At 42.6% G+C, this 17,163-nt stretch overlaps 1 protein-coding gene across 2 annotated transcripts; it reads left to right on the forward strand.

Annotated features, from left to right (window-relative positions):
• Positions 1–8,965: 8,965 nt before the first annotated feature.
• On the forward strand, positions 8,966–14,532 carry C3H9orf131 (chromosome 3 C9orf131 homolog). 2 transcript variants are annotated; one of them, XM_036888414.2, is made up of 4 exons: positions 8,966–10,087; positions 10,470–11,140; positions 11,440–11,454; positions 11,594–14,532. In XM_036888414.2, the coding sequence occupies exons 1-4, from the start codon at positions 9,875–9,877 to the stop codon at positions 13,905–13,907; spliced, it is 3,213 nt and encodes a 1,070-aa protein (XP_036744309.2). In that variant the 5' UTR covers positions 8,966–9,874; the 3' UTR covers positions 13,908–14,532. The 2 variants fall into 2 exon arrangements, with proteins under 2 accessions (XP_036744309.2, XP_057354781.1); XM_057498798.1 differs by having other exon boundaries at positions 8,966–10,000.
• Positions 14,533–17,163: the final 2,631 nt, after the last annotated feature.

Genomic DNA, 17,163 nt, shown 5'->3' on the forward strand with positions numbered 1-17,163 from the left:
CAGCTCTGTCTGAAGAAGCATTCCATTACCCTATGAGCAGTTCAGTGAGTAGTTCAGGGATGTATACATAACCAGCTGGAACCCATAAGGCATAATGTTGTCAGAGCAACACATTTTCAGCTTCACTTGAACCTGCTACTACACTAAACATGAGAATAAAGTCAGTCCAGAAGGGAGAGAGCCCAGAAATGGAAACTGAATCCTGATGACAATGAATTGATCTTCTATCAGTCCTACTACCTGAAGCCACCCTATTCCTGGACTGTTCAAATATATTCCCATTTTGTGCCAAATTATTTAGATAGAAGGGACAGATTTTATTTTGTATCACTTATATCCAAACAATTCCTCATAATACAATACAAGGGGGTTCTCAATCCCTGGCTCTGCCTTCTGGGATAGCCATATATATAATAATACATAATTATATAATTATACAGTTAATATATATTAATATATGATATTATATATTAATATATATTAACTTCTCAGCTTCTCTTTATATGAAAGGAGATAATACATACTTCAAAGAGTTGTAAAGATTAAATGGGATAATAAATGTTAAGAGTATAAATTTGTCCCACAACACTGAGGAGCAAGAAACATTGTATTACTTGGTTTTTCTAAATTAAATTAATCTGTCTCAAAACTCCCATTTACTAGGGTTAGAAGACATCCAGTATTAATGATTGGGGGCCATTTTCCCTCTCTAACATGGTATACACTGACCAGAAAAACAAAACACTTAGGAAAGAACATTGCACTTTGAGTCTGTCATGGTTGCCAGTGGGATATGCACTGACTAAACCCATGTGGTCCATTCAAAAGTAGGTGCTACACAGCATCTCTGCCAAGTATGCACACCAGCATCTTATGCTGCAATTTCTAAGACTATTTGCTAGATGTTTAGTGCTCTAACCATTAAATCTAGTCTCCCTACCAGAATCCTCTTGCTACTAGTGGACTTCTGTACATACCCTGTCACACACTGAACCCATCAGTATATCTCTTTTCTCAAGTCCCAGAACCCACTGTTATCCTTGGACAACTCCTCAGTTTTCAACCCAGCACCTCCATGTTCTTCTTCTCAGGAACATGCACCTAAATTAAATTACTGGATAAGGTTATAGACTAAGTGTAGGGCTAGAAAACACAAAATCTATCAACAATTCCATGGGATAAAAAACCTAAATTCTTGGAAGAGAAGGGAGCAAAGTTACCTTTTTTCATACTGAGTGTCTCCTTTGGCAGGGGTAGAAGACAGCAATTAATAACTTGGTAAAAAATTAAAGATGGCGGCGTGAGAGGTGAGACAGAGGCTTCCTCCTAAAACCACATATAATACCAAAATATAATTAATACAACTAATCCTGAAAGAGCACCAGGTAAGAGGGCTGTGACAGACCACATACATCTGGAGAAAAGAGCAGACCTCACAGAACAGGGTAATGTACCAAAGCTGTGGCCTGGCGGGACCCAAGCCCTTCCCCCACCCCAGTTCACTGGCAGGAGGAAGAGAAAGGAGTGGGGAGGGAGTGGAGGCCTGGGACTGCAGAATACCTAACTCTAGAGATCTGCTCTGGGAGCACAAACCTACATTTCATGGCGCTTTCTTGATAATCTCATGATCAGGGGATTGGAAAGCTAAGACAGGCAGAATTCCTGGAGAGACTGAGATTCCAGCCACTTGTGGAAAGCAGGGATCCATATCCGGCTGCTCTGGGACAAAAGAAAGGCTGGCAGTCTGAGAGACTTCTTAACAAAGAAGCCCTTGGCAAGAGGGCTGCTAAAGGGGCAAGGATTGCACAGAGATTACTGCTCAGGAGAAAGGACAGGTAGACAAAATTGTCTGGGTGCACTCTGCCCAGCAGGTTCGGAGCTTTCACGATTTCCAGGTGCTCCAGGCCCCTGGCTGGCTACACAGCTCCAAGGACCCCCTCCGTGATAGCAGCCTACCGTGCCTTTCTCCCGGCCAGCCCCACCTGGCTCGCAAACCAGCAAACCCTACTCTGGCATTAGGCCAGCCAGAGGGAAGATCTGTCTACAGCAACTACAAACACAAAGCATAGAGCCTTAAACCTGTGTGCTCAGCCCAGTGGCTCAGGCAGTGGAGACAGGCATAGCATCTGGGAAGCAAGAAACAGCTCTTTCCTACCCCCAGGCACCAATACCACTCCCCTGCAACCCCTGACATTGCTTCAGAGGCTGAGCAGGTCCAGAGAGTAGAGCTTCTGGACAACAGAGGGCACCATATACATATATGAAATGCCAAAGGAACCTGGTTCAGAGTAAAATTAATATAACTCCTGAGAAAGATGGCATGGACCTCATGAATCTTCCTGAAAGGGAGTTCAAAATAAAAATCATTAACAGGCTCATGGAGGTATGGAAAGATGTCCAAGAACTCAGATATGAATTCTGGTCGGAGATCCAATAGTTGAAGAGCACAAGGGAGGGAATTAAAAGCAGACTGGATACGGTGGAGGAGACGATAAATGAAATAGAAACTACAGAAGAGGAATACAAAGAAGCTGAGGCACAGAAAGAAAAAAGGATCTCTAAGAATGAAAGAATATTCAGAGAACTGTGTGAACAATCCAAACGGAACAATATTCTTATTATAGGGGTATCAGAAGAAGAAGAGAGAGAGAAAGGGATAGAAAGTGTCTTTGAGGAGGTAACTGCTGAAAACTTCCCCAATCTGGGGAAAGAGATAGTCTCTCAGGCCATGGAGATCCATAGATCTCCCAACACAAGGGACCCAAGGAAGACAACACCAACACATATAGTAATTAAAATGGCAAAGATCAAATATAAGGACAGACTATTAAAAGCAGCCAGACAGAGAAATAAGATCACATACAAAGTAAAGCCCATCAGGCTAACATCAGACTTCTCAGCAGAAACTTTACAGGCCAGAAGGGAGTGGCCTGATGTATTTAATGCAATGAAGCAGAAGGGCCTGGAACCAAGATTACTTTATCCAGCAAGATTATCATTTAAATTTGAAGGAGGGATTAAACAATTTCCAGATAAGCAAAAGCTGAGAGAATTTAGCTCCCACAAACCATCTCTACAGTGTATTTTGGAGGGATTGCTATAGATGGTAGTGTTCCTAAGGTTTAATAGCTGTCACCAGAGGTAATAAAACCACAGTAAAGAAAGTACAACAGCTAATTACTAAGCAAATGCAAAATTAAATTAATTATCCCCAAAGACAATCAAGGGATACACAAAGAGTACAGAATATGATACCTAATATATAAAGAATGGAGGAGGAAGAAAAAGGAGGAGAAAAAAAAAAGAACCTTTAGATTGTGCTTGTATTAGCATATTAAGTTAAACTCTTAGATAGTAAGGAAGTTAACCTTGAACCTTTGGTAACCACAGATCTAAAGTCTGCAATAGAAATAAGTACAAATCTATTGATAATCACCCTAAAGGTAAATGGACTGAATGCACCAACCAAAAGACACAGTCACTGAATGGATAAAAAAAACAAGACCCAACAATATGCTGCCAACAGGTGATTCACTTTAAATCCAAAGACATTTACAGACTAAAAATGAAGGGATAGAAAAAGATATTTCATGCAACTAATAGAAAAAAGCAGGAGTTGCAGTTCCTGTATCAGACAAAATAAGACTTCAAAACAAAGAAAGTCACAGGAGACAAAGAAGGACATTACATAATGATAAAAGGGGTCAATTCAACAAGAAGATATAACCATTATAAATATCTATGCTCCCAACAGAGGAGCACCTACCTATGTGAAACAAATACTAACTGAACTAAAAGGGGAAATAGAATGCAGTGCATTCATTCTACGAGACTTCAACACTCCACTCACTCTGAAGGACAGATCAACCAGACGGAAGATAAGTAAGGACACAGAGGCACTGAACAACACATTAGAATAGATGGACCTCACAGACATCTACAGAACTCTACACCTAAAAGCAGCAGAATATACATTCTTCTCAAGTGCACATGGAACATTTTCAAGATTAGATCATACACTAGGCCACAAAAAGAGCCTCAGTAAATTCAAAAAGATTGAAAATTGTACCAACCAGTTTCTCAGGCCACAAAGGTATGAAACTAGAAATAAATTATGCAAAGAAAATGAAAACTCTCACAAACACATGGAAGTTTCACAACATGCTCCTAAATAACCAATGGATCAATGACCAAATAAAAACAGAGATCAAGCAATATATGGAGACAAATGACAAAAATAATTCAACACCGCAAAATCTGTGGAACACAGCCAAGACAATGCTAAGAGGAAAGTATATTGCAATACAGGCCTACCTCAGGAAAGAAGAACAATCCCATATTAGCAGTCTAAACCCACAATTAATGAAACTAGAAAAAGAAGAACAAATGAGGCCCAAAGTCAGTAGAAGGAGGGACATAATAAAGATGAGAGCAGAAATAAATAAAACTGAGAAGAATAAAACAATAAAAAGAATCAATGAAAGCAAGAGCTGGTTCTTCGAGAAAATAAACAAAATAGATAAACCCCTAGCCAGACTTATCAAGAAAAAAAGACAGTCTACACACATAAACAGAATCAGAAATGAGAAAGGAAAAATCACTACGGACACCACAGAAATACAAAGAATTATTAGAGAATACTATGAAAAATTATATGCTAACGAACTGGATAACCAAGAAGAAATTGACAACTTTCTAGAAAAACACAACCTTCCAAGGCTGACAAGGAAGAAACAGATAATCTGAATAGACCAACTACCAGCAACGAAATTGAATCAGTAATCAAAAAACTACGTAACAACGAAACTCCTGAACCAGATGGTTTCACCGCTGAATTTTATCAAACATTTAGTGCAGACCAAATACCCATCCTCCTTAAAGTTTTCCAGAAAATAGAAGAGGAGGGAATACTTCCAAACTCATTCTAAGAGGACAGCATCACTCTAATACCAAAACCAGGCAAAGACCCCACGAAAAAAGAAAATTACAGACCAATATCCCTGATGAACATAGATGCAAAAATACTCAACAAAATATTAGCAAACCAAATTCAAAAATACATCAAAAAGATCATCCATCATGATCAAGCAGGATTCACTCCAGGGATGCAAGGATAGTACAACATTCGAAAATCCATCAACATCATCCATCACATCAACAAAAAGAGGGACAAAAACCACATGATCATCTCCATAGATGCTGAAAAAGCATTTGACAAAATTCAACACCCATTCATGATAAAAACTCTCAACAAAATGGGTATAGAGGGCAAGTATCTCAACATAATAAAGGACATATATGACAAACCCACAGCCAACATGATACTTAACAGTGAGAAGCTGAAAGCTTTTCCTTTAAGATTGGGAACAAGACAAGGATTCCCACTCTCCCCACTTCTGTTCAACATAGTATTGGAGGTCCTAGCCACGGCAATCAGACAACACAAAGAAGTAAAAGGCATCCAGACTGGTAAGGAAGAAGTTAAACTGTACCTGTTTGCAGATGACATAATATTGTACATAAAAACCCCTAAAGAATCTATTCCAAAACTACTAGATCTAATATCTGAATTCAGCATAGTTGCAGGATACAAAATTAATACACAGAAATATGTGGCATTCCTATACACTAACAATGAACTAGCAGAGAGAGAAATCAGGAAAACAATTCCATTCACAGTTGCATCAAAAAGAATAAAATACTTGGAATAAACTTAACCCAGGAAGTGAAAGACCTATACCCTGAAAACTACAAGACACTCATGAGAGAAATTAAAGAAGATACCAATAAATGGAAACACATCCCATGCTCATGGATAGGAAGAATTAATATTGTCAAAACAGCCATCCTGCCTAAAGCAATCTATAGATTAAATGCAATTCCTATCAAAATACCAACAGTATTCTTCAACGAACTAGAGAAAATCATTCTAAAATTCATTTGGAACCACAAAAGACCCCAAATAGCCAAAGCAATCCTGAGAAGGAAGAATAAAGCAGGGGGAATTATGCTCCCCAACTTCAAGCTCTACTACAAAGCCACAGTAATCAAGACAATTTGGTACTGGCACAAGAACAGACCCATAGACCAATGGAACAGACTAGAGAGCCCTGACCCAACCATATATGGTCAATTAATATATGATAAAGGGGCCATGGACATACAATGGGGAAATGACAGCCTCTTCAACAGATGGTGTTGGCAACACTGGACAGCTACATGCAAGAGAATGAAACTGGATTACTGTTTAACCCCATTCACAAAAGTAAACTCGAAATGGATTAAAGACTTGAATGTAAGTCATGAAACCATAAAACTCTTAGAAGACAATATAGGCAAAAATCTCCTGAACGTAAGCATGAGCAACTTCTTCCTGAACGCATCTCCTCAAGAAGGGGAAACAAAAGCAAAAATGAACTCATGGGACTACATCAAACTAAAAAGTTTCTGTACGGCAAAGGGCACCGTCAACAGAACAAAAAGGCATCCTACAGTATGGGAGAATATATTTGCAAATGACATATTCAACAAGCGGTTAACATCCAAAATATATAAAGAACTTACACGCCTCAACACCCGAAAAGCAAATAACCCAATTAACAAATGGGCAGAGGATATGAAGAGACAGTTCTCCAAAGAGGAAATTCAGATGGCCAACACACATGAAAAGATGCTCCACATCACTAATCATCAGGGAAATGCAAATTAAAACCACAATGAGATACCACCTCCCACCACTAAGGATGGCCAGCATCGAAAAAGCTAAGAACAACAAATGTTGGCGAGGATGTGGAGAAAGGGGAACCCTCTACACTGCTGGTCAGAATGTAAGCTAGTTCAACCATTGTGGAAAGCAATATGGAGGTTCCTCAAAAAACTAAAAATAGAAATACCATTTGACCCGGGAATCCCACTCCTTGAAATTTGCCCAAAGAATACAACTTCTCAGATTCAAAAAGACATATGCACACCTATGTTTATTGCAGCACTTTTCATAATAGCCAAGATATAGAAGGAACCTAAGTGTCCATCAGTAGATGAATGGATAAAGAAGAGGTGGTACATATACACAACGGAATATTATTCAGCCATAAGAAAGAAACAAATCCTACCATTTGAAACAACATGGATGGAGCTGGAGGACATTATGCTCAGTGGAATAAGCCAGGCAGAGAAAGACAAATGAAATGATCTCCCTCGTTTGTGGAGTGTAACAATGAAGCAAAAGTGAAGGAACAAAATGGCAGCAGACTCAGAGACTCCAAGAATGAACTAGTGGTTAAGGGGAAGGGTGTGGGAGGGTGGGTAGGGAAGGAGGGAGAAGGGGATTGAGGGGTATTATGTTTAGTACACACGGTGTGAGGGATCATGGGGAGAACAGTGTATCACAGAGAAGGGACATAGTGAATCTGTGGCATCTTGGTGCACTGATGGACAGGGACTGCATTGGGGTATGGGTGGGGACTTGATAATATGGGTAAGTGTAGTAACCACATTGTTTTCTCATGTGAAACCTTCATAAGAGTATATATCAATCATACCTTAAAAAAATTAATAACTTGGTAAGTTATCCTGCCAGAAATGTAAATTAACTAGCACAGAACAGTATTCAATATTGCCTTATCTGTTTACCATCAGGACTCAGCTTACTTTCTTTATCCAGAGGTAGCAAATAAATACTAGGCAGGTAATGCAAATGAGTAAAAATGGACAAGTAAAGAAAATGGACAATGATAAACAGCAACTAGCCCTTAGCCTTTGTGTTAACAATGAGAACACAGAATCATGGTGAACTGGAGAGTTCATCCCAAAGGGAGGAAAATGCTACTTAGCTCTAAATGGTCTTTTCTCTGTGGGAATGAGAACTTAGTGTTGCAAGATTTTAAGCTTGAAATCTTTTTATGTACAATCTACTAATATTACAATGTTGGCTACTCAGGTTTTTAATAAAAACACTGGGGACCACATTGTGTGGGCCAAATGTTACGTATCAGTAGGTCATCTTTAAGCCTTTTCATGGTTTCAGCTGCTACATATATGCTGCTACCTGACAAATTTACATCTCCCCCATAGACTGTTCTCCCAAGCCTCAGATCCATGTATCTCCCTCATGCCTAGCTTTTCCTTGTCACAGGAACCTCAAGTTCAAATATCTGACATGAAACCCATCAACCCCCCAACCCCAACACCCTAAACTGATTCCTAAGTCTGTGTTCCCTGTCTCAGTAAAATGGCACTAACATATTCACCCAATTTCCCACGTCAGAAACCCTGGAATCATTCTCAACTCCCACTCTCCTCTACCCTATCTCACTGGTGATGAAGTCTAGTCAATTATGTCTTTAGAATTCTCCTTGAATCCATTATTCTCCATTTCCACAATCACTGCGTTGGTTCAGGCCTCATCTTTTGGTTTGCCTGAACTAAATTAAAAGTTCCCTAACTAATCTTTTGCCTTCAATCTCTTTGCCCTTACTATAGCTAGTGTTCTTTCCAAGACACAAACTTGATTTTGTCACTTCCCTGCTCAAAACTTTTCAATCATTTCTCATCACCTTCAGAATAAATTTCAACTTCTTAAGACTGTTACTCAGGGCTCTTTGTGATCTTGTCTTCCCAAGTCCAATTCCTAATGTCTCCCCAACCCCCAGTGCATTGAGGTATCTTCAGCTTCCCTAAAGGAACATACTTTCTCTGTCCTAGCACCTTTGTACAGGCTCTTCTTAATGGCTTGGGTTGTCCTTCTCTTGCTCCCTGCACTCTCATTTTCTTGGTTCTTCAAACCAAGCATTAATTCTCTCTTTTGGTTAGCACCCTCTGACAAACAACCCCCTGCCCCAGGCTGGTTAGATATCCTTCTCCATCCCACAGTACTCTGTGCATATTTCTGTTGTCTATTACTTGACTGTTTTCCCCCACTGAAATGGGAGAGGTTTTAAGGCAGAGACTCTGTCTTAGTTCTGTCTCCTCAAGACTGAGCACAATACCTGATCCATAGTAAGGCACTCAATAAATAGATGTTGAAACAATGAATGAATGAATCTAGTCCAACTCATGGTACTAATGGGGAAAACTTTGTTCCAAATCACATGGCCAATCAGTGACAGAGCTAGAGAACCCAAATCTCAATTTCAGCTCAGTGCTCTTCCTACCAGACTAAGTTTGACTTTGATGGGAGTAGGGTGAGAAGAGAAGCATTAAATTGTACTGGAAGGCAGAGATTCAAGTTTGGCCCTGAAAAGAAGAGTTGATGTGGAAGAGAGTAGTCGTTTTAGAGGAAAGATGGGCAAATGAAGAAAAATGGCCAAGCACATTTGATTTGTCATTCTTAACATGAATGCTTGCAGAAAGATCTGAGGAAATCCAAAGTCAAATAAAACAGCTCACAGATGACATGACATTTTTAAAAAAGGGTACAGACTCTACTAAAGATGGAACTAGGCTTGTAATCAGGAAACTTAAAATTTTAACAGCATGAAGTATGCACTATGCTAAGCATATAAATTTATTCACTTAATCCTCAAACAACTCTGTGTGGTAATATTATTCCCATTTTACAGGTGAGAAAACTGAGGCACTAAATGTTTTAAGTAGTTTGACTGAGATTTCATAAGTAGGAAGTGGCAGAACTGGGATCTAAATAAGGCAGTTTGATGCTAGAATCCATGTCCTTGTCACAGTGTCTGAATCATAATTCCAACTTTGGCAATCAAGAAAAAAGGGTATCACCCAGGTTTCACTCTATGAAGTATGAGTTACCTGATGGGGGCAATTTTTTGGGAGGGAGAAGGCTGTTAGGCATGTGGGGGATGGGAGTTCTTTGTTCTATGATGCAATGATGACCTCAGGGTAAACTGCCAGCAGGCCGAGGAAAATGGAATGGCTGCTAGAGGACCTATTTGGGGCTGAGGGGGCCATGGGGCTTCTCTGGGGCCAGCTGGCCCGTGTCCTGGCCTGCAGGTACTGTGGCAGCAGCTGCCTCCAGAGTCCAGGGAATCTGGTGATACTATTCTTGTTCATGGTTTGGCAGATCTGGAGGTGGTGGCAGCTTCAGCCCTGGTACTCTGGGGACATGATGCAAGGCAAGGTGGGTACTGTGGATGTGCACCTGGGTGAATGACTGTTGATATCACATGTGAGTTCAGGTGAGGAAGCACTGTTACGGATGCGGTCCCAAGTGAGTGACGAAAAGCCTTAAATGAGATGCTAGGTGAGTGATCATGGACACCAGATTTGAAGCCAGGTGAGTGATCACTGACCCTAGATGTCAGGTTATGTAAGGGAATGCTGATCTCCAAATGTGAGCTGGGTAATGGCCATTAACACTAGGTGGGTAAATGACTACTGACCACAGGTGTGGGGCCAGGTAACTGTTCACTCTGGATGTGGAATAGGGACTGAGGGCTTTATGACACACCTTGCGTCTCTGGAAAGGCTTCATGCCTCATAGTACTTTCTCCACCCCCCAGGGCCTACGATTTATGTACCTTGTGGCTTTCCTTGATTACCTGTGGAAGCAGAAGTCAGAGAAGGAGGGGGAAGAGGAAGAAGAGGAAGATGACGTCACATCTCTGGATTCATGTTCTCTTCTCAAAGAAGCTCCTGTTGGACAGCAAGTCACCACAACCCCATCCCAGTTATCCTGTGTTTCTGAGGGCCTCCACAAGGCCATTGCGACACCAGAGCAAGGACTCACACAGACCCTAAGCCCTTCCAAATCCTTCCCCACCTTTCAAATCCTGACCAACCTGCCTGTGAGGCACAAGACATCAGGAAGCCATCTGCAGCAGAGAAAAAGTGAGTTCTTCTGGGGTCTCCCCTCTCTGCACAGTGAGTCCTTGGAGGCCATCTTCCCAAACTCAGGTGGCCCCTCTCCCCTGAAGTTGTCTGTTGGTCCTTCTATCTTCTTCAACAAGCTTGTCTTCCTGACTAGGCCCAACCTGCTTCTTCCACAGTATTGCTCCCCAACCCAGCATCCCAACCATGAAGTCCATACTACGGAAGATCTGGAAGGGATGGCCTGCGATTTTCAGCAACTTCCTCCACTGTCTTCCCTTCCTGTCCCGTCACTATCCCTCTATCTTAATTTCTTTCCCATGGACCACAAAGGAGTCCTATCTGGTGCTGAGGTACATACACAGTGGCTTCCACAGCAGAGAGAGGTCCCTGGGGTCTCTGAGGATCAAGCACTGCACCCACTGCCTGAATTCCAAAGGACCAGACCTTTCAAGCTCTTCTCATCTGAGGTCTGGCTGGGGATGCGATGGGATCCCAGCATCCAGAGACACAGTCTAGATTTACTTCCTGCCTGTCTGCTGTATCCCTCTAGCCTTCTGGGAGTCCTGACTAGGTTTGAGGCCCCTTTGGAGACAAATGAGTATCCCAAAACCTTTGAGCCAGTAATATCAGCTCCCAGTCCAACCTCAGCCTCCTTGCCAGAACTCCAGGGAGTCAGCCCTATAGGAGGCCTGTCTGGACTGAAGGTCTTCTGGAAAACCACAAGGCAGAGAGAGAGTCCTCAGACCTCTGAAACACCAATCCCAGTCCCTTGCCAATCTGTAATCCCCAAGACAAAGCCTCAAGGAACTGGTAGCCCTCTAAGAGCTCCACCTGGATATGAGACTCAGTGGGAAACCAGAGGACCTAAAGAGAGTCCTCGAACCTTTCAGCCCCGAGTCTCGGACCCCTGCCAACCTCCAGATTCTCTGTCAGAATCCCAGAAAGTCAGCCATGAAGAACCACCTATGCTCAAGGACTTCTGGGGAACCATGTGGTGCAGAGAGAACCCTCAGGCCTCTGGGTCTCCAATGACAGCCCCCTGCCCTCCCCTAGACCCTCTGCCAGAACTTCAGGGAGGCAGTCCTCTGGGAGATCCATCTGAATATGAGCCCCAGCGGGAATGCAAGGAAAAGTTAGGAAACCCTTGCGCTTTTAAGCCCCCAGCCTTGGACCTCTACCCAGGGCTCTATGGCACCAGACCTGCATGTCCTCCATCAGGATCTGAGACTCCATGGAAAGGCATGCAGAGTAGAGAAAATCTGTGGGTCTCTACAGACCCAGTTTCATCTCCTAGCCTTCCCTCAGCCTCTCTGGAATCCTTAAGAATGGGCCCCCAGAGAGTCTTGTGTGAGTTCAAAGCTTTGTGGGAGACTATAGGGCAGAGAGAGAACCTCTGGACCTCTGGGTCCCCAGCGACTGCCCAAAGCCTATTTCAGGTTCCTCTTTTAGAATCCCACAAAATCAATCCTGTGGGAGGCCTCACCAGATCAGAGGCTGCACAGAAGGACATTGAGCATTCCAGGAGCCCACCCCTAGCTCTTGTTCTGGAGCTGCTCAGAGTTAGCCCCACGGGGATCCTGATAGATTCTGAAGCTAGAAGTGGGGACATACAAAGGAGAAAGAACTCCTGGGCCTCTGAGCTCCCAACTGGAGTCAGCCCCTTGAGAGTTCTGTCTGACTCTGAGCCTCTTGGGGTGGACATGGAGCAGAAGGAAATCTGTTGCGTGCCTGCCTCCCCAATGTGGGGCCCCAGTCCATCCCCAAACTCTATGTCAAAGTTGCATGTAAGTGGGCTTATCAGAGACCAGTGCAGCTCTAAGCCTGAGGGAGAAGAAAAAGAGCAGAGAGAAAACTGCTGGGCTACTGAGCTCCTAGCCCCAACCCCCAGTTCATTCTCTGCTCCTTTACCAGATCCACACATTGACCTTGAGGTCATGTGCAAGAATGTGCAACAAAGAGGGTACCCTCAGGGTCCCAGCCCTCCAGCAGCAGATCCCCTGCAGCCAATACTCTGGCCTCCCACCCTAGATGAAGCTCTGAAGATCAAGCCCAACCAGCCTGGCTTACTCAAAGGAGAGCTATTCCCAGGGGCTAAGGCAGAGATTCCATCCTTCCAAGGAGAGGCTGTCCTAGAGATGCCCATTCATTCTGGGAGCCAGGCCTGGCACTGGAGTAGAGAGTTGGAACTCAAACTGAAGAAACTGCGGCAGAACCCTACTTCCCGATCTTTTGGTCCAAGTCAACCATTTGGCAGCTCCCCTGCCCTGAGCTCAACTCTAGGCACCTGGAGTCTCTCTTCCTGCCCCCCAACGAAGCATCTCCACAGTCTGCACCCCCACTCTTCAAGCTGCAATCACCTGAAAGTTCAGAGCACAGTAACTCAGCCTGTCCAGGCCTCTCACTGTTATCACTCCCACTCCTCTTCCCAGCCTCAGCCACGAGGGTCTGGCAGGGCAGAACAAGGATCTGAGAGAGAGAAAAGAATGAAGGAGATGATGGCCCACGTCTCATCCCAGGGGCAATGCATTCACAAGGAGACTGGTGAGAACTGCCCAGGCCAGGGACGGCCCTCAAACCCTGAGGTTCCAGCTTCAGGCAAGACACAGGACAAGACTCTAGCCCTCTCTTCAATTAAGAAGAGAGACAGCCCCTGGAAACCCAAAGTAGAAGACCACGGAGGAGGTGACATAAGATTAGAGTCATCAACAGTTACACGGAAGAGTCACCCAGCCCAGGCCAGACTAGCTGATGCCTCAGTAAGCAGACTTTCCCAAAAATCTCAGCATAGCCACCAGAGCTCTCGACACAGTGCTCTCCCACAGCAATGTCACTCTAAGGCTGCAGGTCCCCAAGATCGGCAAGGGGCAGGGCTGGGAGCTGGTGACGCCCTGACCCCTCGGCACTGTAAGCACTACTCTTGGGCCCACATGGAGAAGCACCTCTCCTCCCCTACACCTCAGGCTTCTCTTATCAGGGGTCTGCAAAAGATTTTCGCCAAGTGTCTGGGTATCCATGGACCCCTGTCCCCTAAACCCCATGAGGAAAAGCTGGTAGTACTGGCACCCAGTAACTGGAAATCTGAAGCCAAACCATTTGGGAGGTGGGGAGACAAGCAGAGGAAATCCTAATAAACTAGCTATACTAGACAAACCCCACTTGTGTGTTCTTTGGAGTCTAGGGTACGGGGAATGTCAGTTCCCAATTAATTTCTGCTGCAGTCATCTCTCCTCAGGTTCAGGTCCCAGAAGTGGAGAGCTCAGGATTCTGCAGTCTTAACTTTCTTTTCAAGCTCCTCTCAAATGATCCATCTGGAGTCCACATATCCCTGCTCTACATGGTGAGGCTGTTAAGGCCAGTAGAGCAGAACACAGTCCAATTCTGTGCTTGAGAAAACCTTCACAGCAAGTGAACAGAAGACACCCATTCACATGAGAACAACTGGTCTGGGTCTAGGCAACTATTTTTGGTCCTGTATAGTCCCCCTTCTTCACCCACTTGATCCACAAGTTCTCCATGTATCTTTGACCATTTCTTCTCAGCCCTCTGTTCTTCTCTCTCCCTGGATCAGCTCATCCATCTCCAAGGTCACAAAAACAAGTGCCTTTTCATATTTAGCAGCCATCTAGATTTCTTCTTCTATCACTCTGCCTGTTCATTTCCTTTACCCATTTTTGTACTGCAGTGTTTGTTGGATATATTAGTTTTCTCCTGCTGCCTGCTGCCATAACAAATTACCACAAAACATTTGTCAGAAATCTGCATTCTTTTCTGTAGGCACTGGGTAGGATTCACTCCTTGTCTTTCCCAGCTTCTAGATGCTGCCCACATTCCTTGGCTACTGACCTTCCTCCTCCATCTTCAAAGTCAGCAAAGGCAGTCAAGTTTTTCTCACATCACATCACTGATTTCTTCTGCCTTCTCCTTCCACTTTTAAGGACATTTGTCATTACACTGGGTCCACTTAGATAACCCAAGATATTCTTCCTATCTTAAAGTAAGCTAGTTAGCAATTTTAACTCCATCTATAACTTTAATTCCCCTTTGCCATGTAAAATAACATAGTTCCAGGGATTAGGACATGGACATTATCCTGCCTACTACAAATATTAACTCCATCTATCACATTTGCTGCAAATATTTTCTCCCCATCTATAGCCTATTTTCTAATTTTGTTTAGGGTGACTTTTACTGTGCTGTTTAAATTTTTTATATAATTAAATTTACCCTTTAGATTCTAAAACATTTTCTTCTGGCACTTTCATAGTTTTATATATTTACATTTGTTAGTTTGATTTTTGAATATGGTATGAGGCAATACACTAACTCATCCCTCACCCAAACATATGTCCAATTTTACCCATATTAAAAAAAAATTAGAATGTCTTGAATGCATTCCTTGAAGTGCCATATTTTAAAATATGGGTTATTTTTTAAGCTTCCCCAGGCTTCAGATTCACATATTCAACAGCCTACGAGAAATTATCTTCATATTCAACTTGCCTAAAACTTACTGATATTCCCTTTAACATTTTCCTCCATTGTGTTCATTTTGATTGAAGGGTACCATATCCACAATACCAAAGCAAGAAGCCTGGCATCCCTGAGTCCCTTCTCCTCTCTCCCCAATCTAATCCATCATCAATTACACCTATGAAATCTACTTCAAATCCATCTTTACCTCCCCATCTCCACTATGTCTTAGTTTAGTCATCATTTCTCACCATATGGTTGCTCTATTCCTTCTAATCCATCCTCCACATGGCTACAACTCTCTGGAGGTAAACTAACCCAGTCTCTTCACATGTCATAAAAGTAAAGAACTTAACGGATGCATCCTGTGGTCCCAGACTGGATGTTGATTTTGTCAGAACAGTTGTACATTATGACATATTCATGTCATGACACATTTGGGTCACTTGAGAAACTCTGAATATGGAAACTTTCGAGTATGAGATTAAATGAAAACCTACTGAAAGGGCAAGGCAGAGATTATTGACTAAAAAAAAGTGACAGGCTCTCATTTTAAAAATACAACATGTATGAACACATTTGTACACACAAAGATTCACAAAGATAGGAACTAAAGCTGATGATCTCTGGTTATTGGGAATATTAATTTTTAAAATTTGTATTTTTCTAAGTTTCTACAATGCACATGACTGCTTCTATAAAAGTAAAAGGGTTTTTACAGGTGAACTGCCAATGGAAAAAATAGTGAATTGTCTATGCACAACAATGCACATGAGGTTGACAATCATACCTAAGCTTTGAAATTGTTAGGTGAATTTTGTTTTTGCCACAAAAAAAAGAAAAAGTGTATTTCCTAGCACTGTAACCTATCACTTCCTGCCTAACCCCAATTGGACCCACATCTTTAAAATAAAGGTCACTCCTGGCATTTGAGTTCCTTCAACAATGTTGTTTGACTTCTTCAAATCCATCCCAGGACTCCCTTGGTAGTCAACCTGATGTTTCTTACACTTGCTGTGTATTCTCTGACCTCTATGCCTTTTGCTCAAACTGTTTGTCCCCACTTCTCCTTGTCAAAAGTATCACACCTTTTAATAACCAGCCCAGACTACCTCCAGAGCCTTCTCTGATTCTGTTTTGGTATGGTTTCCCCCTTCCTTGAAGCCCTGTAACAATTTGTGCCTTGTTGATACCCATTTCCTGACAGCATAGCTTACCAAGCCCTTTCAAAGTGAGGTTCTGTGAAGTCAAGTCCACATTCCCAACCCAGTGCTCTTTCCATTCTACAGTATTCCTTCTGGTTGAGAAAAACAGGCAGGCAGAAGGCACATCTTATTCCCCTGCCTCCTCTAATGTCACTGTTCTGTTCCTAAGCTTTATTTAGCCCAAACCTGTCTACAGGGTCCAATTCAAAAACACACCACCTCCTGAACCCTCTCCCCTCCAAACTCCAGAAAAAGTCTCAAAGACAAAGCAATTCTGAGTTTCTACTTAACAAGGACATTTAATGAGTCTATGCATCTCTGGAGAGCTTTATGAAAAACCCAAATCTCATATTCTTAAGTCTTATTTTCAAGATCTCAGTAGGTTATAGAGCTGGGGGTTAATAACAAACCACTTAACATTTGCCACAGTTCAGCTAAATTAACGATTGGCAGACCTGTGTTCCTCATGGGCATTGTGTGACCACTAGACTCCCAGGGCAACTTTTTAATCAGTATCTTAAACCCAAATATATCCCAATATGCCATAAAATCTTTGCTTTTGCTTCTGTGGTATATCGCTGGTATATTTGATGCCATATTCTTGATTAGAAACCCATCTTCTAATCATGCATCTATTTTAACTTCTGCATCTATTTTAACAGAAGTTATCAGCTACAATAAGGTCACATTTCAGTTTCTTTCTGCAAAC

The sequence above is a fragment of the Manis pentadactyla genome, chromosome 3 (genome assembly GCF_030020395.1).
Source record: "Manis pentadactyla isolate mManPen7 chromosome 3, mManPen7.hap1, whole genome shotgun sequence".
NCBI lineage: Eukaryota > Metazoa > Chordata > Mammalia > Pholidota > Manidae > Manis > Manis pentadactyla.